This window comes from Macrobrachium nipponense, chromosome 9, assembly GCF_015104395.2.
Source record: "Macrobrachium nipponense isolate FS-2020 chromosome 9, ASM1510439v2, whole genome shotgun sequence".
In the NCBI taxonomy this organism is placed as follows: Eukaryota; Metazoa; Arthropoda; class Malacostraca; order Decapoda; family Palaemonidae; genus Macrobrachium; species Macrobrachium nipponense.
The window spans coordinates 78,531,320-78,556,319 of NC_061110.1; the positions used below are offsets into that span (position 1 = coordinate 78,531,320).

At 38.0% G+C, this 25,000-nt stretch overlaps 1 protein-coding gene across 2 annotated transcripts in view; it reads right to left on the bottom strand.

The window, feature by feature from the left end:
• Positions 1 to 25,000, bottom strand: part of LOC135218282 (major facilitator superfamily domain-containing protein 6-like) — a 90,723-nt gene that overhangs the window by 23,362 nt on the left and 42,361 nt on the right. For both annotated transcript variants that reach the window (XM_064254489.1, XM_064254490.1), the window contains exon 9: positions 22,191 to 22,287. In XM_064254489.1, the coding sequence (XP_064110559.1) occupies positions 22,191 to 22,287 (97 nt within the window). The remainder of the gene's footprint in view (positions 1 to 22,190; positions 22,288 to 25,000) is intronic.

The following is a 25,000-nucleotide window of genomic DNA, read 5'->3' on the forward strand; positions in this document are numbered from 1 at the left end:
GTTTTTCCATTGATATGTTTTTCAGAAAGTTTATAAGCTGTCCGAAGATCACTTCATTCCTCTTTATTAGCTCTCTAATCTGGACCATTGCGAGCGTAGCCTACGTACTACATACAGCTGCCTTAAAGTGTTCCTTTACCCCATCCCCTTATGTTTCATGAAAATGGTCTGGTAACACAGCAATGAAGCCTGTTTGTCTTGTAACGACGGAGGTGAATGGTAGAGATATTGGATGCCAATGTTCATATTTTCTAATCACTACCATAGACAATGTGGTAATGATATATCGTCAACCTTTGTTCCATTCAGGTGTGGCTGTTGCAGGCATTTGCTGGGATCATACTTTTGTCCATGGTAGATCATCATTTAGTGTCAATTTCACACCTTCACCAATAATGCTGCCTTCATGGACGGCGACACAGCGATATTAGTGAGGTTGTGAAAAAAGTTATTGAAGTCAAACTAACTGTTTCAAATATCTCGTTCAATATTTAAAATTTACCTCCACATGTGACCTAACAAAACAAGAAGAAGAAATCATCAATTGTATTTTCATTTTTATGAAAGTAAACTCCACGATGGTCATTCGCAGAATAGTGAGGTTCATATGAGTTCATGACAACTATGGTGGTAGTTCGAGAATTCATTGGTTGTTAAAGACACACTTAACAATGGAATTACAATGGAATTACCCTGTGTAATGTAATTAAGTGCTTTGTAAGGTATTTCACTTTCAATACTGAATATTTATATGTATACAATTAGCAATTTGACCTTGCAACCAGATGCACCTTAAATGGATAGATACATAGAAATAAGAACTGGATTGAATTGCTTTTGCTTTCAGTATTCGTCAGGTTTTTATTTTATTTCTTTACATTTAACTTAAATGGCTAAATTTCTCCCCTCATTTGAGCTGGTCCTTGATCATAATCATTGCTACTTTTTAAAAAAGTAAAACACCCAAGCTTTTTGTAAATATATAATTATGAGTTTTCTTTATTAAAATCAGTTGGTTTCATAAATGAATTTATAGCACCTATCTAAAAACTATGTAGTAATACACAATTGTCATGTTCAGTGTTTTTCACAACCATAATTTCGTATTAGCCTTAGTTATAGGACTCAAGCAATACAGATTGATTGGAGCTATATGTGCTTTTTTTTTTTTTGTCAAATTTCCATTCTCGTAAAATTCCTTACATTGAAAAAAAGAAATGCACAAGATTACTGAGTATAAATTTTTTACTTGTGAGTATTAATATTTACTAAAACTTAAGTACTTTCAGGCCTTAACTGTGGTCCATTCTCAAGGAATATGGATTACACCTTACTAGGGAGAAAAATTAAAGTCTACATGAATGTAGATCACTACTTACTGGAGGCAGCATTGAAGTCTCCAACGGGTGACTTCAATGCTTTGCCCCAGTAAGTAGTGATCTGTGACCTGGAGACTTCAATGCTGCCTCAGTAAGTATTTATCTCCGATTCCCTGGAGACTCCCAATGAGACTCCAATAGAAGTAGTTATCTACCTCCCTGGGGACCTCCAATGTACCTCCATTAAGTAGTTATCTACATCCCTGGAGACTCCAATGTTACCTCCAGTAAGTAGTTATCTACATCCCTGGAGACTCCAATGTTACCTCCAGTAAGTAGTTATCTACATCCCTGGAGACTCCAATGCTACCTCCAGTAAGTAGTTATCTACATCCCTGGAGACTCCAATGTTACCTCCAGTAAGTAGTTATCTACATCCCTGGAGACTCCAATGCTACCTCCAGTAAGTAGTGGGTTACCTACAGCCCGACTCCATGGTTACCCTCCAAGTAGTAGTTTTAATCTAAACCATCCCTGAGAACTCATGCCTACGTCCAGTAAAGTAGTTTATCTACATCCCTGGACTCCAATGTTACCTCCAGTAAGTAGTATCTACATCCCTGGAGACTCCATGCTACTCCAGTAAGTAGTTATCTACATCCCTGAGACTCCCAATGCTACCTCCAGTAGTAGGGATCTGTGACCTGGAAGACTTCAATGCTGCCTCCCGTAAGTAGTTTCTACATACCCTGGAGACTCAATGCTACCTCCAGTAAGTAGTGACTGTGACTGAGACTTCAATGCTGCCTCCATAAGTAATTATCTACATCCCTGGGAGACTCAAATGCTTCTTCAGTAAGTAGTGATCTGGGGAACCTGGAGAACTCCAATGCTGACTCCATAATAGTTATCTACATCCTGGAGACTCCAATGCTACCTCAGTAATAGTGATCTGTGCCTGGAGACTCCCATGCTGCTACAGTAATAGTTATCTACATCCCTGGAGACTCCAATGCTACTCGCAGTAAGTAGTGATCTGTGCCCTGGAGACTCCAATGCTGCCTCCAGTAAGTGGTGATCTGTGACGCTGGAGACTCCATAACTGTCTCCAGTGAAGTAGTGTCTGTGACCTGGAGACTCCAATCTGTTTCCAGTTAGTATTATATACTACATCACTGGAGACTCCCAATTTGCTGTCTTCAGTAAGTAGTGATCTGACCTGGAACTCCATGCTGCCTCCAAGTAAGTGTGATCGGACCTGTAGACTCCAATACTGTCTCCATAGTAGTTATCTACATCCCTGGAGACTCCCATGCTACCTCCAGTAAGTAGTGGTCTGTGACCTGGAGAACTTCAATGCTGCCTCCAGTACTTAATTATCTACATCCCTGGAGACTCCATGCTGTCTCAGTAAGTAGTGATCTGTGACCTGGAGACTCCAATGCGACTCAGTAAGTGGTCTCTACATCCCTGGAGACTCCAATGGCTACCTCAGTAAGTAGTGAGCTTTGGACCTGGAGACTCCAAAGCTGCATCCAGTAAGTAGTTATCTACTCACTGAGACTCCAATGCTACTCCGAGTAAGTAGTGCTCTGTGACCCTGGAGACTCCAATGCTGACTCCAGTAAGTATTATCTACATCCCTGGAGACTCCAATGCTACCTCCAGTAAGTAGTGATCTGTACCTGGAGACTCCATGCTGACTCCAGTAAGTGGTGACTGTGACCTGGAGACTCCAATACTGTCTCCATAAGTAGTGATCGGGAACCTGGAGACTCCAATACTGTTTCCAGTAAGTAGTTATCTACATCACTGGAGACTCCAATGCTGTCTTCAGTAAGTAGTGATCTGTGACCTGGAGACTCCAATGCTGCCTCCAGTAAGTGGTGATCTGTGACCTGGAGACTCCAATACTGTCTCCAGTAAATAGTTATCTACATCCCTGGAGACTCCAATGCTGTCTTCAGTAAGTAGTGATCTGTGACCTGGAGACTCCAATGCTGCCTCCAGTAAGTAGAGATCTGTGAACCTGGAGACTCCAATGCTGCCTCAAGTAGTTATTTATCTACAATCCACTGAGGACTCATGATGCAGGCCGTAGTAGTGATCTGTGACGGAGACTCCAATGCTGCCCCAGTAAGAGTATCTACATAACTGAGACTCATGCTCTCCCAGTAAGTAGTGATCTGTACCTTGGAGACTCCAAGCTGCCTCCATAAGTAGTGGATCTGTGACTGAGACTCAATGCTGCCTCCAGTAAGTAGTATCTACATCACTGGAGGACTCCAATGCTGCCTCCAGTAAGTAGTGATCTGTGACCTGGAGACTTCAATCTGCCTCAGTAAAGTATTTTTATCTACAATCTGAAACCTCAATGCTGCCTCCTAGTAGTAGTGGATCTGTGACCGAGGACTCCAATGCTGCCTCCATTAAGTAGTATCGTGACCTGGAGCCAATGTGTACCAGTAAGTAGTATTCTACATCTGGAGACTCCAATGCTGCCTCCAGTAGTTGACTTCTATAAGTCCTGACCGGACCTCCAATGCTGTCCAGTAAGAAAGTGGATCTGTGACCTGGAGACTTCAATGCTGCCTCCAGTAAGTAGTTATCTACACCTGGAGATCCAATGCTGCCTCCAGTAAGTATGTCTGTGACCTGGAGACTCCTCTGTGCTGACTCCAGTAGGAAAGTTATCTACATCCCTGAGACTCCAATGCACCTCCAGTAAAGTAGTGACTGTGACCTGGTTGACTCCATGCTGTCCTCCCAGTAAAGTAGGATCGTGACCTGGAAGACTCCAATGTCTTCAGTAAGTAGTGTTCTGTGACCAGAAGACTCCCAGGAGGAAGTAGTTATCTCATCCCCGAGACTCCAAAATTGCTTACTCCAGTAGTAGTTACTGGGACGTGGAGGACTACCATTGCTGTCCTCCAGTAAGTAGTTTATCTGTACCCTGGAGACCCTCCAATGCTGCCCCAGTAAGTAATGATCGTGACCTTGGAGACTTCAATGCTGCCTCCAGTAAGTAGTTATCCCACAATCCGGAGACAATGGCTGCCGCCAGTAAGTAGTTATCTGTGACCTGGAGTAACTCCAATGACTGCCTCCAGGTAAGTTAGGTGAATGTGACTTGGTGAACTCTCCAATGCTGTTTCAGTAAGTAGGTGATCTGTGACCTGGAGACCCTTCAGGAAGGAAGTAGGTTATCTACCAATCCCTGGAGACTTCAATGCAACCTCCAAGTAAGTAGTGATTCTGTGGACCTGGAAGACTCCAATGCTGTCTTCAGTAAAGTTTTTAGGGGGGGGGTTTTGGGATCTTGGTGACCTGGAGACTCCAATGCTCCCTTCCAGGAAGTAGTGATCTGTGACCTGGAGACTCCAAATGCCTGCCTTCCAGTAAGTAAGTTCTCCACAATCCATGGAGGACTTCCAATGCTGGCCTCCAGTAAGTAGTTTACCCCCCCCCCCCCCCCTCCCTGTGACCTAGAGACTTCAATGCTGCCTCCAGTAAGTAGTTATCCATATCCCTGGAGACTCCAAGTTGCTTGCCTCCAGTAAGTAGTTATCTACATCCCTGGAGACTCCAATGCTGTCTCCAGTAAGTAGTTATCTATATTCCTGGAGATATCAATACTGCCTCCGGTAAGTAGTTATCCATATTCCTGGAGACTCCAATGCTTCCCTCAGTAAGTAGTTATCTGTGTCCTGGAGACTCCAATGCTGTCTCCAGTAAGTAGTTATCTGTGACCTGGAGACTTCAATGCTGCCTCCAGTAAGTAGTTATCTACATCCCTGGAGACTCCAATGCTGTCTCCAGTAAGTAGTTATCTATATTCCTGGAGATATCAATACTGCCGCCAGTAAGTAGTTATCCATATTCCTGGAGACTCCAATGCTTCCTTCAGTAAGTAGTTATCTATATTCCTGGAGACTTTAATGCGGCCTCCAGTAAGTAGTTATCCATATTCCTGGAGACTTCAATACTGCCTCCAGTAAGTACTTATCCATATTCCTGGAGACTTCAATGCTGCCTCCAGTAAGTAGTTATCTATGTTCCTGGAGACTTTAATGCTGTCTCCAGTAAGTACTTATCCATATTCCTGGAGAATTCAATACTGTCTCCAGCAAGTAGTTATCTATGTTCCTGGAGACTTCAATGCTGCCTCCAGTAAGCAGTTATTCATATCCCTAGAGACTTCAATGCTTCTCTCCAGTAAGTAGCTATCTACATCTGTGGAGACTCCAATGCTTCCTCCAGTAAGTAGTTATCTACATCCCTGGAAACTTCAATACTGCCTCCAGTAAGTAGTTATCTTATATTCCTGGAGATATCAATGCTGCCTCCAGTAAGTAGTTATCCATATTCCTGGAGATTCCAATGTTTCCTCCAGTAAGTAGTTATTTACATCCCTGGTGGCTTCAATGCTGCCTCCAGTAATTAGTTATCTATATCTTTGGAGACTCCAATACTGTCTCCAGTAAGTAGTTATCTGTGTTCCTGGAGACTTCAATGCTGCCTCCAGTAAATAGTTATCCATATTCCTGGAGAATTTAATGCTGCCTCCAGTAAGTAGTTATCTGTGTTTCTGGAGACTTCAATGCAGCCTCCAGTAAGTAGTTATCCATATCCCTGGAGACTTCAATGCTGCCTCCAGTAAGTAGTTATCTGTGTTCCTGGAGACAACAATGCTGTCCCCAGTAACTAGTTATCTATATCCCTGTAGACTTCAATGCTGTCTCCAGTAAGTAGCTATCCATATTCCTGGAGACTTAAATGCTTCTCTCAGTAAGTAGTTACCTACATTCATGGAGACTTCAATGCTCCTCTCCAGTAAGTAGTTATCCATAATCATGGAGCCTTCAATGCTGCCTCCGGTAAATAGTTATCCATATCCTTGGAGACTTCAATGCTTCTTTCCAGTAAGTAGTTATCCATATTCCTGGAGACTTCATTGCTTCTCTCTGTAAGTAGTTATTTACATTAATGGAGACTTTAATGCTTCTCTCCTGTAAGTAGTTATCCATATTCCTGGAGACTTCAATGTTTCTCTCCTGTAAGTAGCTATCTACATTAATGGAGACCTCAATGCCGCTCTCCAATATGTAGTTATCCATATTCCTGGAGACTTCAATGCTACCACCAGTAAGCAGTTATCCATATTTCTGGAGACTTCAATGCTACCTCCAGTAAGCAGTTATCCATATTCCTGGAGACTTCAATTCTTCTCTCCAGTAAGTAGTTATCCATGTTCCTGGAGACTTCAATGCCTTTTCCCTGTAAGTAATTATTTACATTCATTGAGATTTCAATGCTTCTCTCCAGTAAGTAGTTATCCATATTCATGGAGACTTCAATGCTGCCTCCAGTAAGTAGTTATCCATATTCCTGGAGACTTCAATGGTTCTCTCCAGTAAGCAGTGATCTATATTCCTCGAGACTTCAATGCTTCTCTCCAGTAAGTAGTTGTCTATATTCATGGAGACTTCAATGCTACTCCCTAGTAGGTAGTTATCCATATTCCTGCATATCTTCCTCTTTCCATTGATGCATTGTTTCATACACTGGCCCACCTCAAAGTTTACCCAGCTTGATTAGCTGCATATTGATATATTTACATGTCTAATAAGGTTTAAGTAGTTGTCCATATTTCTGGAGACTTCAATGCTGCTTGCTCATCAGTAAGTAATCTAATATATACCTGGAGACTTCAATGCAGAACAGTGTTTAGTCTCTATTAAAACACATCAAATATATTGAAGTTTCAGATTAAATCATCAAGGACAGAGAACCCTAGACTAAGTTAATGAGTCATTCGATGAATGTCCTGCTCAAGATGTAGGCCTAGGCCAAGGTCAGATGAATCTAGCCTTTTAGTATTGAACCAATGGCATACATTATATAAATTGTGGCCTTGGCCTAAACTTTCGAGGGCTGAAGACAAAGAGACTATGTAAATTTCAGTCATGGTATTCCGATGTCAGACATAGGCCTAGGCTAAGGTCAGAAGAATTCATCCCCGTGGTCTCTACACTACTTTCAGTGCAGTGTGTGTATGTAAAAAGTCTTTCACTTCTCATGTGTAGGCTTGGTTGGCTTTGACTTGCTTAAGATGTTCATGATTGACAGGAAAAGCACCAAAAGAAGGAACAAAAAGTTTGTGCATCCTGTTGCTTTACTTTCAAAAACACTTTCATCTCAATTATATCCTGAGCTGTCAGAAAGCTTTATCTGCACCTTTGTAGAAGCCTTTTGGCTACCACGTCAAGGGCAACACTAAATTCTGTTAGACCTAAGTACTGCTGCTTTCTAATCATGAGGAGAATGAAGGAGTTAGGTGCTATGACCAAACCAAAACCCTCTCCCAAAAAAATCAAGAACAAGAAAGAAGATATTACAATATCAAGGGTTTACCTTTAATTAAGCAAAGGCAAACAGAACTTATTAGACTGCAGTTCCAGAGCTTTGTAAAAGAGGGGAAAGAATGGTCATGTGACCGTTGAAATTTTAGGATTACTGATTTTTCCACACCACATCTCGTGAGGAGTGACCTGGGAGGTTGCAGGGCTACCTGACGATGGAGGGAGGGTGGGACAGGAGGATAGGTAAGGCACTGGGGGGGTGGGGGGAGGCTGAAGAATTAGTAATGGGGGTTGAGGAGGCGTTGGTTAAACGGGCTCTCATTTAATTTGATCCTAACGATAAGGAGAGCAAAAATCGACACTGATGCTCTAATCAGGGAAGGGTCAGGATAATACAAAGCTGCAATTACTGGAATCAGGAACAATGCTTGTTAAACAGGAAAAAGAATGAATAACAATTATAGTGGATGTAGCCAAATGAACTACGTGTTCCCTTCAAGATTAGTTTGGTGCTCATTTTCACAAACAAAAAACTAATCAAATTCAGTTTCAATTAACATTTTATTAAAAATAAAAATAAAATTAATGGACAAGGACGCAAAAATAGCAAAATGTATCTTGAATTCATTGAACTGACATATTCACGAGATCATAAATAGTCGACAAATTCGAGACTGAAGCACAAGGAATCCAGTCACGAATCCCACGAAACGAAAGGCTGAAATGAAAACTCATACCAACTGCAAAGTATTCCTTTTTATCCACTCTTGGGTTGGTATATAAGGACCATCAGGGTGGTTAAGGTGTGTTGTTACTCGGATGACTCGAGTTAAATACCGGCCAGAGAAATTTCCATCTAGGCTGCTCTGGTGAGAAGTGGCTCGAATAAAGAACAAGTATGAGTGACAACACATTGGATACATTAGTTCCTTTATACATCTGGTGGTCTATAATTTTCCCCCAAAGCCTTCCATATCGTAACCTGTCTATGGCTATCATAGTTGCCTTTATGAAATTATATTTATAGGTCTTGGTAGTTGCGGTTTATAATTTCATTACTTTATAAATAGATGGATTGTGTAGATCCAAAGCGTATTTCCATTCAAATAACGTTCTGAAATTGACACCTAATAATGATCTGCCATGAACAAAAGTAGGATCCCAGCAAGCGCCTGCACAGTCACACCTGAATGGAACAAAGGTTGACGATTATGGTTAATAAGGACTGAATATGATTTTTACCATTGCTATTCTTATTGCTCTGTTACTATACTATTTTTCTATTTGTTTAACATCGACTCAGTTCACTGGTAAGGTGAACTATTATTCGTATATCATTAACATATTGTTTACAGTAGTTACAGTAGTGATTAGAAAATATGAACATTGGCATCCAATAGCTCGACCATTCACATCCGTCGTTACAAGACGTACAGGCTTCATTGCTGAAACAGAAGGGGACGGGGTATAGGAACACTTTGAGGCAACCTTACCATCCGGCAATATGAATCCATGGTCAAGAGAATTATTTCCAAAAAGCTTAACTAGATGTAGAGCATCCGCAAACACGTATAGTATTTACTATTGTCCATTGGATTAATAATGGACCTTCCTCGTGGTAGCTAAGGCGAGCTAAGGCGAGGTTGAGTTGATGTCACGCTCTCGACCTAGCAGAAGCTTATTTTGGGTCAGCGCTGACAAGACCTCCTATACTCTTTGGACCTTGAGTTGAACAATATTAACAAAATAGTAAATGAAAGAACAAAGCTTTTCACAATAAAATTTAGCACAAATGATTAACAAAATCATTCGTCATTTCGGTGATACACAGCTAACTTGATGTAGAGGGAGGTAGAGTTTATATTTATTAGGAATAATGAATGAATGATTTTAAGTTATCGTGCGTCGTGGTATTGTTGAGGAGAGAAGAAGAGACAGTAAAATCTTTACTATAATATGTACGTAAAAGCAGTACCAATTAATATAAAAAACTATATTTCACAATAAATTTAACATAATGATAAAACATGAAAACAAATGCAACACGGTAAAAAAAAAAAAAAAAGAACGCTTGCTCGAGTGAGGGAGAGAGAGAGAGAGAGAGAGAAGAACGGCTCTGCTTACCATTGACTTATTAGCTGATCTGGGATGATTATTCCCCCATTTCTTTCACTTACACTCGATCTGCCCAAATCACTTTTATTTTTGTTACAGTAAAATACCAATCTAGTGATAATTGCTTTTTACGATATTTTGACTACTGTAAAAGTAACTCAGCTCTTTAATACACAAACTGGCGTCGCTTTCAGCTTCTGCCTCATGCCTTCGATTGTTTGTTAAACGGCTTCCTTGTGAAAAGTTATTACATTTCTCTTTCCTTTTCTTGCATTCTTGACTTATTACTTATTCTTTTGTAAAATCCTCATGCTTGTTTTAAAAGTCTGCCGTTTGCCAGCAGTAAGTTGATGTATTGTGGCATAATTAATCTATTTCGTGCAATTAAGAACCAAGTGTAAACACGCCAATTACTCTCTCTCTCTCAGACACACATACACTATCGATTCCTTTAATTATCTTTGTACCTAATGTGAATAAAATGTATTTTGTTATCAACCTTTGCATACTGCAATCAATTCGGTTTGCTCAAGAGGGTTTCCGTCTCTCCTCCCTCCATCCTCCAGCCTGCCGGCGCTATTTTTACCAAACAGTTCGTAAATCTACAAATAAAAAATAATATGTAGAAAATTTTACTTCATATAATGTAGTGTTTTATCACTTTACACTCTTGATTTAACTTTTGAACACATTAATAATAGCAAAAATGTGAAAAGGGGGACTTTTTGGGTTGGCTGGAACGAATTATCCTGATTCCCTTTATTTCTTATGGGGATATTTGTTTCATATTTCGAACAAATCATACTTCGAACAGCCTTCTGGAACGGATTAAGTTCGAAATACGAGGTACTACTGTATATATATATATATATATATATATATATATATATATATATATATATATATTTTATATATATATATATACATACACATATTATATATATATATATATATATATATATATATATATATATATATATATATATATATATCTATATATAATATATATATATATATATATATATATATATATATATATATATATATACATACATACATATATATCTCTCCAGTGACAAGCAATAAGGACGGTTTGGAGGACACAGGGTCAAAGAAGCCCATCGAAAGGTAGGGCACATTTAAAAGTACTTAGAAAAAGTTGCCTTTGAAAAGAGAGAAGTGTAATGTGTATACATTTATTTAATAGTTAATTATGTGTTGGGGAATATAATGGATATGTCTCTTTGTTTCAGATGGGTCCATGGCATTATACTAGAAAATGGGATTCTCTAAAAGACTTGACTATTTAAATGTAGAACCTAATAATTTGGAAGGTTTGGGAGTGATTACTAATTCTAATTCAGGTGAATAGAATGACAATTTACAGTCTTTTTGTGGGTCAGACTTAGCTCTTAATGTTACGTTTTTTAATCACTTTGCTCCATATTTCAGCTAGTTTGGGGAATAAAGAGTATATTTTTGTATTTACGAGAATTCATTAGCCTAGCTATATCCTAGCTTGATATCATTTGCAGAGAGATAGTCAGCAACATCAGGTAAGAGAGTTGTCACTTGTTTTATTTTTTTATGAACCAGTGCCGAATGGGTCAAATATGCTCGGCAATATATAGATATCTATATATATATGTAATATATATATATATATATATATATATATATTATATATATAATTTAGTACATCCGAGAAGACATCATGTGCTCACTTATCTTTAGGAGCAGGTTTTACAATTCATTCACAGTGTTCTAATGATTCTGCCTAGATTTCTTTTGAACTATTATCACTGTTGCTGTTTACAACTTCCGGTGGCGATTTATGTGTCACATATCTTGTATGTGAAGAAGTTCCCATAATGGGATGTATTGTATCTCTTCAGTTCTAGTTTCCATCCATTATTTCTTGTCTGGTTTTCGTTTAATGTGAAGAGGTTAGTGTCTACTTTTGTTATGCCTTTCAGTATTGTGAATATCTCCATTAATTGTCCTCGCAATCGTCGTGTTTCTAGGCCATACATATTCAGGCTCTCTAGCCGTCTTTGGTAACCTATTTCCTTGATGGATGGAATTAACTTTGTGGCTCATGTTTGTACCCTTTCTAGTCTATTTATGTCCTTTCTTAGTGTTGGTGACCAAAACTGTACTGCATTTTCAAGATGTGGTCTAACTATTGATGTGTAGAATTGCAGGACCGTTTCGTTATTTCTCTATCTGAACTAACTCTCTATTCAGCTTTTATTCATTGTTTTGTGGATTTTAAATCCTTGGTAATAATAACTCCAAGGTCCTCTTCTCGTTGTACACTATTTATGTCATTCCCAAACAGCATGTAGTTGGCATGAGGGTTATTTGTTCTTCTTTGTAACACTTTACATTTGTCCACGTTAAAAGGCATTTGCCATTTTTTTTACCACTCTCTCTTTTTCCTCAGATAATTTCTTAACTTTCCACTGTATCTGGGTCTGCTGCATTTACACCTAGTTTGGTGCCATCTACAAATTTGGCTACCTTGCTATAACTGATTCACTTAAGGTAGATTCTCAGATGAGCCTTATTCTTACGAGACGTTTGTTTGGTGGCCGCTGATTGGCTGGTACCGGGAGGTAGACAGCTCCCAGCCAATCAGCGGCCGCCAAACTAACGTCTCGTAGGCATAGGGATCATCCAAGTATCTACCTTAAGTGAACCAGTTATAGTGAAGCCTACAATCTGAACATTTTGAGTCTTTTTATTACGACTCTGTGTTCTATTAGCTAGCCAGTCTTCGATCCAGTCTGCTATTTCTCCTACAATTCCTAAAGCTCTAACTTTTGTCATTAATTTCTTGTGTGAAAGTTTGTCAAAGGCCTTTAGGAAATCTAAGTAGAGTATATCTATTGCTCTACTGCTGTCGTGAATACCATGCATGTTATGAAAAAACTCCAAGAGGTTTGATAGGCATGATCTGTTTTGTCTGAAATCGTGTTGGCAGTTTAACAACAAGTTATTTCTATCAATGTTAGAGAGAGAGAGAATATAATTCTGAAGATTGTTACATTGTTTCCAACACCTGTAGCTTTCAAAGAAGTAGCAGGTGAAGTTTCTTTGGCAAATATAAGCATTAAATATATGCATGAAAAAACAAATTATATATTTTTTTCAGCGTTTCTTTCAATATTTTACTTGTGTGCAGTGGGTACACATTATCAAAATGTAATTATAGCTTTGAGATTTACACGTTAATATATCCATGGGGGAGGGGGGGCACGTGACCAGGTGACCCCCCTTAAATCCACCACTGTAAGAGTCCTTTATTTATAACATATGTAGTATTTGTTTTATTGCAACAAATTTTGGCTTAGATTTATGAACTGTAGGTTTATGGTTGTATTTTTCAAGTGCTGTAGTAACTATACAAATATCACTGATAGTTCAATTCTCTTTCCTTACTATAGCTCTAGAAATATCATGACTTGAAGGGGTATTTTTCTGTCTGGCATGATATCATTATGTTATTTCTGCTAGCTCCGTCTCCAAAATTCTGATAATAACACTTCTGAATTAAAAACTTTTTCACTGACCTATCATCGTTCATTTTTCCACATAATTAAACCAATTGAAATTACTCTGCTTCTCCAGCACTTCTATGTAACTTCAAATTTCTCATCCTATTAATTCTTCTTTCATTTACATTCATCATCAACATGTACTTCACTTTACATACAAGAAAAGTTCCCTCAATAATCCCTTCATACATTTCCACCTTGGATTCCAAGACCCCTCAAGTTTCTCAGTAATCTTTTGCACACACCCACCTACCTTTCTTGCTCCATCAATTCTAATTCCTCTCTTCTCTCATCCTACTACCATCCACTGTACTTAACTCCCAAATACTTCTACAAGTCAATCACTTCCATCCCTCCTTCATCTACATAAATAGTCATTATCCATCTTCTTGGTTTCCAGTTATTCCTAATCTAATATTTGCTCGTGTTTACTCTGAGCTTACTCTTCTTTCAACATTTTTAAACTTTTCATAATTTCTACAGTTTGCCTTCACTATACAAAATCCTCACACTATCATCTGCATATACCCACCATTCCATACACTTATATGTATTATTTTCTTAACTTTGCATCAACAACTGCTACTAGGTATCTTTTCTCTGAGATCTCCCATCAGTCATCCATAAAGATATTCAATAGCCACTATGAAATCACACACCCCTACATCAGATTCACCTTTACACCAAATCAAGTCACTCCCACCGACATATTCTATCACATGCATTACAACATAAAATATTTTCAGATGCTCTAAATAACTTGCCTCCTGTATCACAATCTCAACACTTTGCAATGCTTCTCTATCAGTTCTGCCACAAACTGTTCCTATTCCTCTGGAACCTTTCCCTCATCCAGATAACATACAAACCTTGGTCATCCCCTAAATCACACTACTGCCACCATTCCACAGCATCCCACTTACATTCCTATCAACCTCTGGCATTTTTCATTCTTCAAATTATCATTCTCTATCCTTGCATCAACATAAATATATAGCTAAACAATGGGTAGGTCCAAGGAAAAACCAAGACAATGGTCCAAAGAAAAACTAGGACAATAGTCATTGCCACATTTATCCTTTAAGAGGTGAATCATGGATGAAATCACTGTGCAGATAACTTTTACAACCATAGCAGCTTCATACCCTTGCACAGAAGACTTTTCTACCTAGCATGCTCTCTCACACTTCCAGGACATTAACAGCTTCTATTTCCTTTGCTTTTTCCAACCCATCAGACAAGATAGTGGAAGAGAAGAAACAATGAGCTTGGACAACAACCTTATCAGGATTCTTCACTTCATGGTACTGGCTATCCTTCTTCATCCACTTCCTCCTCTGCTACACATCAAATTTCTGTTTGTTCTTTAACCTTTGGCTTAGAAGCCTCTCATCCACTGTTTTCTTGTCCATCCTCCATATGTCCATCATCATCCAGGGGGGCTTTCTCTTTTCCATTCTTCACCCTGCCTTAGTTATCCACTAATCCCAAAACACATCACCTCCCATTGTTATGGGAATTGATAGCTCTTGATGAAGCTGGACTCCAGATTCATTGCATTCTAAGGGGTGGGGAAGAGGAATGGGCACTTCAAGGCTTTGTTTTGACTGTACCTGCATTACTGTAACAAGTATTTTCGAATTTTCAAATTAGTATTCCTAATCATCTTGCTGATGCAGATTTATGTTCTTCCCAGTCTTCTAGGTGAATTTAGAAGGCCCTTAATTTTGTTAAGTTTTGAACATCAGATTGCTAGGAACATGGTGTCGAGGTTGTGATCACTCATTAATATTTTTCCTTATTTTTTAACTCTTCTGATAAAACTTTGGTGCAGATCTATGTTTTGTATTATATCACGAGTGACTTAAATATATTCAATCATACTGATTCAAAAGGTATGTGGTATAGGAAGATGGAAAGGCGAGTTGTGATTACATTAACCACACTCCCAATTTTTTTCCTAAAATGGATTATGTGAACATTGTTCGAAAATAATTATTCGAAAACAGATATTGGAAACACATTTATTCCAATGGAATATGGTTAGAATGAAAGTTATTCGAAGGGACAATAATAAGAAATGATAATTATTGGGAATGCAAAATTCTTTATTATTGAAACGACGGGTAAAAATAACATATTCATTCGAAAAGCAAATTCGGAATGTGTATCATATCTCACCTTTAGACCACAATCACAAATCTTTCGATACAAGCACTGACCTAAGTGGAAAAGGCATCCATAATGAGAAGCTGTGTTGATTACATTCTTCTTTAACATCAGTTATAGTTGCAAGTTCGAAATGTGACGTTATGGTTGAAACTTGTAAATTTGAACCATAGACTTAATTTGAGCAAACAATCTTCTATAAGTTTCAACCCTTTTATCTGGAAGTAAGGGGTGCCTTACTTCCAGACTACTGGAATGGTAAAGTTATTCTTCTCAGCATGTACTGTATATAATTGTTCAAATAGTTGAGATACAGTTTTAAATGTCCCATCCACTTGTAAATGTTCACTGTTCTCAAGTATACTCACATTATTCTGGGTTGAAAAAATAAGTATCCTATCATCGTTAGGACCTGAATCATATAGCAAAAATTGCTCTCCTTTATTTTTAGTCTGCTCATTAGTTAAAACAATTTCTCTTCTATGATTAGGATTAGATAAGCCTGCTCTCTCCTTTTGTCTTACATTGTGAATAGTTCTTTTTATAGAGCTTATTGCAGGTAAAGCTTGCTCGGCGCTTTCACTTGATTGCGAGGCAGCAGTGGAAATGGCATATTGAGGAGAATCACGGGTTTCTTTAGCATAATTTTTCACTCTGTTTATAAAACTACCCACTTCGGCGTTTACGGCATCACCCGAATGATTATGTTCACTAGGAACTTTAATCACTTAACCGTTATTAGTAATTGCACGCCTTTTGCAATACGATGCGAACTTATTGCACTTCCAATATATCTTGGTATCAACTTGTTTGTCTTTCACGAATAAAAAAAAACATCGATTTTAAGCATAGGCTTGCCTTTTTCACTTAAAATGTATTCGGCCATCTTTGAAGGGCTGCAATATTCTGAGGAAATGAAGTTCTTGGTAGGTACTGGCTGGATGCCTTCGACAACGATTATTATCACTTCAAACAACAATTCGGGCAATTTCCCGATAACGTTTGTTATAATTTCAAACAACAATTCGAATAACTTTCACTTCGAACAATTGTCTAGTAGAGTAATTTTCATTCGAACAATTTTCTGTTCGAATAGCTGTTTTTCGAGTAATTGTTTTCGAATGATCGTTTTCGATTAATTGTTTCGAACAATTTTCATGAGACGTTAAAATGTTAAGATTCATACACTATTTTTTCAATGTATTGTTCAAGATGGAATACAATTCAACTGTAAAAGCAGTGACTACTGTGCATAAATATCTATTAGGGGATAGCTTCAGAGGAAAAAAATAATCACATAATATACTAAATCAAAGATGATAAAAAAAATAATTTTTGACACAGGAAAAACAAATTTTTAACATTTTTTGTAGCTGCTATGAGTCCTAAAAAGAATAACCCTAGTGGTCCTGCAAGGCCTCCAAAGGACAGACCAACCAACCAATATAGCATAATTCTCATAGTTGGCCTTGGCAGGAATAGTGCCTATTGAAAAATTGATAGAGTATAAATGGAGTCATGGCAGGAGGGCTCTTTTGCCAGCGTACAGCAATCACCAGTCTCTCCATTTACCCTTCTCACACAGCTGTGACAACAGTGCACAAGTTCTTTCCTTCTTGCTGAAATTTTGTCCCTTCCTTCCCAAGTACTTCTGCTTACTAGCAGGGCTCACTGCTACAACTGCTATAACTGACAAATGAAGCAGAGAACACAACAAATGTTAGGTATGATTGATGCTGTGAAATGGTTCAGATGCCATTTGGCACTTTCTAAGAACTGAAAGGAAGAAAAGGACAGACAGAGTTGCAAACTCCTTTAAATGTGCTGATACCCATTACCAACTGGTTATAGGTGTTCCTAGAACGAGGGAGAAAGAGTTGTAGCAGTGAGCCCTGCTGGTAAGTAGAAGTACTTGGGAAGGAAGGGACCATTTCACAGCAACAATCATATTTAATCTTTGTTGTGTTCTATACTTAATTCTCTTTAACAGGTTTTCTTTTGTCAGTTACAGGTTTCCCTAGAACAAGAGCCTGTGCCAGCACACGGCTGGCTTAATCTAAAACAAATGAATGAATAAGTGCACAAGTCAGCCATGTCTGTTACTACTCACCAGGTCTGTGAAAGAAAACACCTACTACAGATGCCCTTGTTTTTTCATCAGGGAAAGTGCTTGGGTTTGATAACCATCATTATCGACCAAAAACAGGCATTTCCTTTGCCCAAACCTTTTTTTATAGTGTAGCTGTTGCTTGTTCTCAAAGGAGCACATAAAAGAAATTGACAGGTGATGCAGATCCTAATGACCCAGATGAAAAACTGGTCCACAGTAAAGTCCCACGAGTGATTAACAACCTTCTTTTACACAGAACTCCCATTCAAGATTAATAATGAAAAAGAATGAGGACAGAACCTATATATTTGTTACATGTAAGTCTAAGGTGTATTACGTAAATATGTCAGAGAGGGATGCAGGATAACTGCTCTGACCCGACAAATGCTGGGCCAAAGGACAACAACAAAATATGGCTAAAGGTGAGTGAAATTAAGCACTGTTCAACTAAGAGAGACAACAGAAGCAGAACCTTAGTCGAGGACAAGTGAATAGGGGCCTTTACATAAGTAAATTCTTTGCATTGTAAAGGACCAGAAGGTGGAACTAAGAACTTTCATGTTGGCGTCTAATGCCAAAGCCACAGAGCAAGGGTTGTAATGGGGCAGCCCTGTACATTACCACTGTGGTGGTGGCAAGGTGCATGTCCTCAAGCAAGTGGATATGAAAAATTTTACAAGTACTGCTACACATATGAGGTCCATAGAGTCTGCACCAGGTATCTAGCACTGATAGATGCATGATTATCACAGAAGACTAGATTTATAAAGTGCACACACAAGGGTTACAGCTCTGTAAAAGAGATTTTATAGTAGAAGACTTTACCCTCTTACTGTCTGGGATAGAACAATGGATGGTAATAATTATTATCTTCATCCACTATTTTAGCAGAACAAACGAATGACTGTTGGGCCAATTGGGGCCAGTAGGTAGGCAGTTCCAATAAAAGTTAACAGTCTGTTCAACTTAAAAAATCTCGGGCAATGCAGGGAATGACTAGATTGCCCTCCGTATGTCCCAGTTGTCCAGGCAAGTGTCACTTGGTATTGCCTAAATTTCCTGATCTGGAGACAAATACATTGGAATTGATAGTTCTCTCATATAGTAAACAGGTCCATTTCCAGATGTGGAAGCAAGTTGACTTGAAAGGCAGGTTTGGCCTACATGCACTTGGTCAAAAATGCTGTCTGCCTTTACCACAATGAGTGACTCTGTGAGGTGGACTGATTGCAAGTGCCATTTCCATGCCAAAGCAATCTTAGGCCAGAGAGTATGACTGTATTAAAAGGTGTTCCCCCTTGCTGATACTACACATCATCTGAGTAATGTTGTTCAGAATCAACAAGACTTGGGTCCTCTTAAAAGGCTCCAATTTTCGACAGGAAAAACATCCATAAGTTCCAGAACCTTGATACCTCCTTAGAACGGATGACCACCTAGATACCTGATGATCTTCCCAATAGCCTCCCCAACTTGCAAAGTCAGCATCTAAATGCATAACTACCTGCATGATGGGGGAGTCCAAATTACCTGTTTTCGGCAGCAGGAATATCTTCTCCACCATCTGATCTAACAAGTGGAGACTATCACGAGATCTTACTCAGGTATTAATGAGCCATACGCCATCATCTACATTAAGTTGAAGTTTGAGGATTAGGTTCACCACAGACACACTATAACAAGCCAAGAATCTGTTCCAATTGTCATGGGGACACCATGGATCAGATCTATCCTTTATTCTTCCTGGGAATACATAACCAATCGCAAAGCATATTCCAATGAGGTCCCACTCACAAAAAACACCTGTTAGGTGTGGGGAAGGACACATCCAAGTTAATCAGGAGACATTTTGACTCGAGTCTATTGCTAACTATGTAATTGCAGGTTTTGCAAGCGCTTCTCTCTGGTGGTTTCCTACAAATAGGCCAACAGTTGAACTCCATCTCGTTAAGCCTTGACAGGTCAAGGATAATCTTTTGTTTAGAGAAAACCTTCTTAGGGACATTAGGGAGACATGCTTAATGTCAATGAACATGCTTTTTTCTATGGCACCCTCAAGAGGGCCTTTTGACACACTTCTCCAGGGGTGGAGGGGGATGGGTGGAAACTGCCACCCCAGTCCGTTGGCGATGATGCTGTGTCCACAAGAGGAGGACCTCCATTCCATGTGGTACTGTAGAAGGCAACCCCTAATCTGGTAAGTCCTAATGAGCTCCACCCTTCTTTTGCCCTTAAACCCTTCCTGACCATGACATTTAAGTCTCAGTGCGTGCAACACAATAAAATATTACCAGGACATTTTGGTATATGCTGTCCCACAAGATTTTTTATATAAAACTTTATCATTCCTGTTTCTAGCTGCAGGGGAGTTTTTCTAGTCTGGGATACCTCACTGAGGTATTTCCCCCTCAATAATCTCATTATAAGCTCTCCCTACTGACCAATACGAATCAGAGCAGACAAGATTTTTTATATAAAACTTTATCATTCCTGTTTCTAGCTACAGGGAGTTTTTCTAGTCTGGGATACCTCACTGAGGTATTTCCCCCTCAATAATCTCATCATAAGCACTCCCTACTGACCAACACTAATCAGAGCCATTCTTATCAAGATGTCAAAGGTTCATCAGGAAGCGCTTTCCCTGATATCGGAAAAAAAAATGTATGTCTTCTCTGTGTATCCCACCATACTTGATATATAGCTGATCTATAGTTTTAATGTTTTTTTTTGTCGTTTAGGAAAACACCAAAATGTCTGATACACTTGCAATGATTCATCTGATGAGGTTTTTGCCTGGAGAATCAGATAGTGATACATCAGGCAGTCAGTTATCAATGAGCAACTGTGAGACTAATTTTAAAAGTAATGAACTGCTCAAGAAGGGAGGATGGAAGATGATTGGCAACATTTTCTTGGATGAGCATCACTTCTGTAACTATTGTGAGTGTGAATACTGCTTATGCCCTTTCTTCGCCTGCTAGTGTTTTTATTACTTTTTTTTATGAAATGATGGATAATTTATGCTCCTGAATGAATGAAACGGCTGATATGTATTACTGTGATAATCCAATGAAATAGGAATGCATGGGATGAAGTGGAGAAGGAGAAGTGTTACAAAATGGGGAATTGCATATTTTCTTTTTACTTTCAATGGTTACCAATAAAAACCCCAATATTCATTCACATTGGTCTTGTGATGTAACATTTGGAGGAAACCCAACACTTGGGTCAACTAGACATCCTCTAACCTTGAGACAGTGCAAAAAATGTTCTTATACTTGGAAGTGGTACTCCAGAAGGAAATGCCCTTCTAATTCTCAGCAAGTAATTTAAGGATAAGGATGTCAGTGCATGCCTTATCTACTATGGCTGCAACCTTTACAGTCACCTGTCTACCAGGTACCTGATTAATTGTTAAGGCCAACAAACACAATGAGATTTAAGTCTCCCTACTGCTTCACATCATTCCAGAATGAAACTTGGGAGCTCTAGTTAGTGCAGACTGACCTGACCTACATATCCATACATGACATTATTACACATGCTTTGTAAATCATAGTAAATTTGTCATGAAGGACTTTTTACTTTCTGTTCACTTTTTCCGGTAAATATCTAAAACAAAATAATGTTAAGAATAACTACACACATTTTTGAAAGGCAAGTTTGCAACTACACAAATTTTCTTGAGAGGCAAACGGATAAGAAGGGCATGATGCCACACAAGGTTTGAGCACCTATGAAAAAAATCAAAAGTGAATCCACTTGTAGTGCAAATTCACGTTTATGTAGCGTTCATTCAATTTTCCAGCAAATATACAGTGTATTTAAAACCATTACACAGAAAAAATGTATATTTTGTAACTAATATTTATTTACCTACTTAACATTTTTCAATTGTATATACTTTTAAAATGTGTGAATGAATTGCATTAATAAGCTGGTTTACAGTATTTAAAAATACAGAAATAATAGGCATTGTGTTCTTGTAGAGACATCCCCATTTATAATACTTGCCTGAATCCTGTAACATTGAATTTTTAAGAAAAAATTTAGGATGCTAAAAACAAACGTAGTTTAAAATTTATATGAATTTCTGAGCAGTCAACACAAAAATGACAATGCTGGCCATGCAATGATATACATTACTATCCAGAAAAGCATCCAAATAAGTACCGAATTCGTGATTTGAAGTGAACACATAAGAAGTTCATATATTTGGATGAGTACAACAAATAAAGAAATATGCGTAAATATATATAGTATATAGGATTGAAAGACAACTATGCTATGCAACAAACTCTCTTGGGAAGAAGGGCAAATGAAAGAAAAGGCAGGGTGGACTACAAGGTTTGTCATACCTAGAAAAAGGATTAAAACTCATTTCAAGTTATGGTATTAAAATCCTCAGAATGACAGTTAAAGCAAAAGTTAAGATGAAAATGACAGTTAAAACAAAAGTTAAGATGAATACAAAGAGCTCTGTTTAGGACAGAGAAGGTGTTCTTCATGCACAACAATAAAGGACAAAGGGAAACATAACAGACCTTGAACTGACCTTGGATAAACTCGAAGGGCAAGACCCACCATGGGTTATTAATCCAAGAGATGTACAGGAATCGCACAACATTGCCGGCAAGGCCAACACACAACACCTGCACACAAACAAAGGGCAGGTGTAACATTGATGAAACATGGATCACACTCTAGGAGACTTACATAGAATAAAATAACCACTGGGTGACATAAAAAGGGGTATACATTGCAGAAATGTTTCACCATTAGTTTTATAATGAGAAAACTGGGTGACAATACATGAGTGAAACACCAGAACAAAGAAACTATTCAAAGAGAATTAAAGCAACTTGATATTTCAGAGGATGTAACATATATGTATGTGTCCTCACATTCAACTCAGCTAGATTTCTGATGATAATAAAAAAACCAAGTTCCAATCAGTCATATTTCACAACTGCATAATTTCACATAAACTTGAACTGCCAAGTAGACATGAGAAGTCTAATTTAATGTAATAGGTTTGCTCAGTGGTGCTGATTAATATGAAATGTCTTTTTAGTGAAAGATGCAAACACTAGCATTCAAGCTCACTTTCTACCAAAGCTCCACTATTCACGATCATTCAGTGAAATTCGAACTTTGGCATCTCAAGCAAAAATATCAAGGAAGATTTCCTTTTATTTGATAAAATAGGCAGGTGTATTTCAGTCGACATACTGTGGGTTTAGCAAATCCTTGTGAAACATTCGCACATTTCCATGATTACCTGTATCACATACAAGTGTGAGACTGTACCTAAGCCTTTGTAATCAGTCTGTTTGGAAACCATGAGAGTATAAAGCATTTGTAGATATGGGTTTTACAGAACAAAGAGCAGAAACCAGGCCCAGAATCATGTGACAAAGGTATGGGTATCAGGAAGAACTAAACAGTATAGAAATTCAGGCAGAAAATGTCTAAGACAGAACACAGTGGAGAGAACTAATTTAATGTTAACCTTGTTAAAGAAAAACGAGACAAAAATTATGATGAATAATGATAAGGAGGTTGTTAGGAGGTTGTTATAAAAACTGCTTGACTATATAAAACTGAATCATCTGAGAAAGTTACTTTTGCAAAATGAGTTGATCTCTTTACTTAATAGTTCTATATTCTCTAATTAGTTACCACTTAAAACCAATTCCAGTAGAGTAGAGTAATGACTTTTCAAGTGAATGCCATTGAGACTACATTATAATAAAAGTCTGAGCATTTAAACATTTACACAGGCTTCTCTGACTAATAAAATCATGTCATTCTATGCCATTAGTTGATTAAAGCACATATTGGCAGCTGGTTTCATTGCTAGTTTCAAACTTGAATGTACTTCAAGATGTTTGGTGAAAATTCAAAGGTTAACATTGCAATTACACTAATACAGTATTGAATGGCACCTGCTTAATTTTCCAAACATCTGAAATAAAATATGTAAATTGAACATATGAGTACTCTTACCCTTGGATGTGGAGCATTGTGAATAGATACTATATTCCTTAACCTTACTGACAAAGTCAGTTCACCAATAACTTTACCTCACTGATGATTATGATCTTGCTGAAAAATGGCCAGGATCAAACAATATGATTTCTCATACAAATTTCCGGTGAGCTGGCACAATGCAAAAGGGTAAATCTTGTCAAGGTATCATGTCAAATTAATCCATGTTGTAATGGTAAAGGGTGTGATTATATACAGTTGTGTTTCTGGAGTCCAAAGTTCATTAAGAAATTAGAAACAAAGTAATTTTCATGAAATGCCATAGAATAAACTAAGCTTTAAAAATCTCATACAATTTGTTTCGGATATCTTTTATAACTGGAGAATCATCTTTTATTTCTCAGTGGGCAAAAAGTAGCCATTGTGATAAGAACATTTTTTAGGCAGTCAAATATAGTTAGTACTATTGGGGTTGTTAATCTCTAAATGTTTCATAAAATTTTCTGTACACTTTGTGATTAAAAATTTTATGGCATTCACAGCAGAGAACTGCCATGCTGCATACAGTGCTGTGTCATACCATGTGCAGTGCTGTGACAGTTTATAAATGTGGATTCTGACAGAAAAACCAGGAAATCCTGAGAAATATAACAATGACGGTACAGAACTTCTAAGGCCTTGAATATTTAAGCAAAACACCTAGCATTCCTTTTAATTAAGGTGGGGTGCTGGGCAAAGCTTCCGATTTAAAAGCATAAACTTATGTTTTGTAACTAAGGAATTTTCATGTTAAATTAACAAAGAAACTAAGAAAATTTAAGTTAAATTACCAATACATACTGTACTACTACAGTAATTTACAGCAGAGTTTATTAAGAAAATTAAAAGACTCCATGTTTGAAGTAAGCAGAAGTACGAGTACATGGAATGCAAGGCAAAACAACCCCTCCAAGACTGCCATTCAACTGGGTTAGGTAAGTATTGATGGATTTGAGTTATGAAAATAAGAAAGCCGAAATGAAGAAAAAATAGGGAGGCACTTTAATAATATGTAATCTACCAGGCAAATTTTACCTATAGATTCAGCCTACCTAAGGCATTTTAAAAAGTTAGATGGCATAAAAAAGTAATGCAGCTAGGTGAAATTTCAAGCAATGGAGCTAACACACAATGCTGTGGAAGCAATGTATCTGAGGGTTAACACAGATATCTCTGAGACCACTGGGCTACCATAAACAATAGCATAGACTGATTAATCAACGTTATCAGGCACCATAACTACCTAGGTCACTGACTGAATAGCAGCACAGATGCTACTTTCAATTAAGCAGAACAAAATGTGAATTATGTCCTTTGACAAACCAAAAGCTGGAT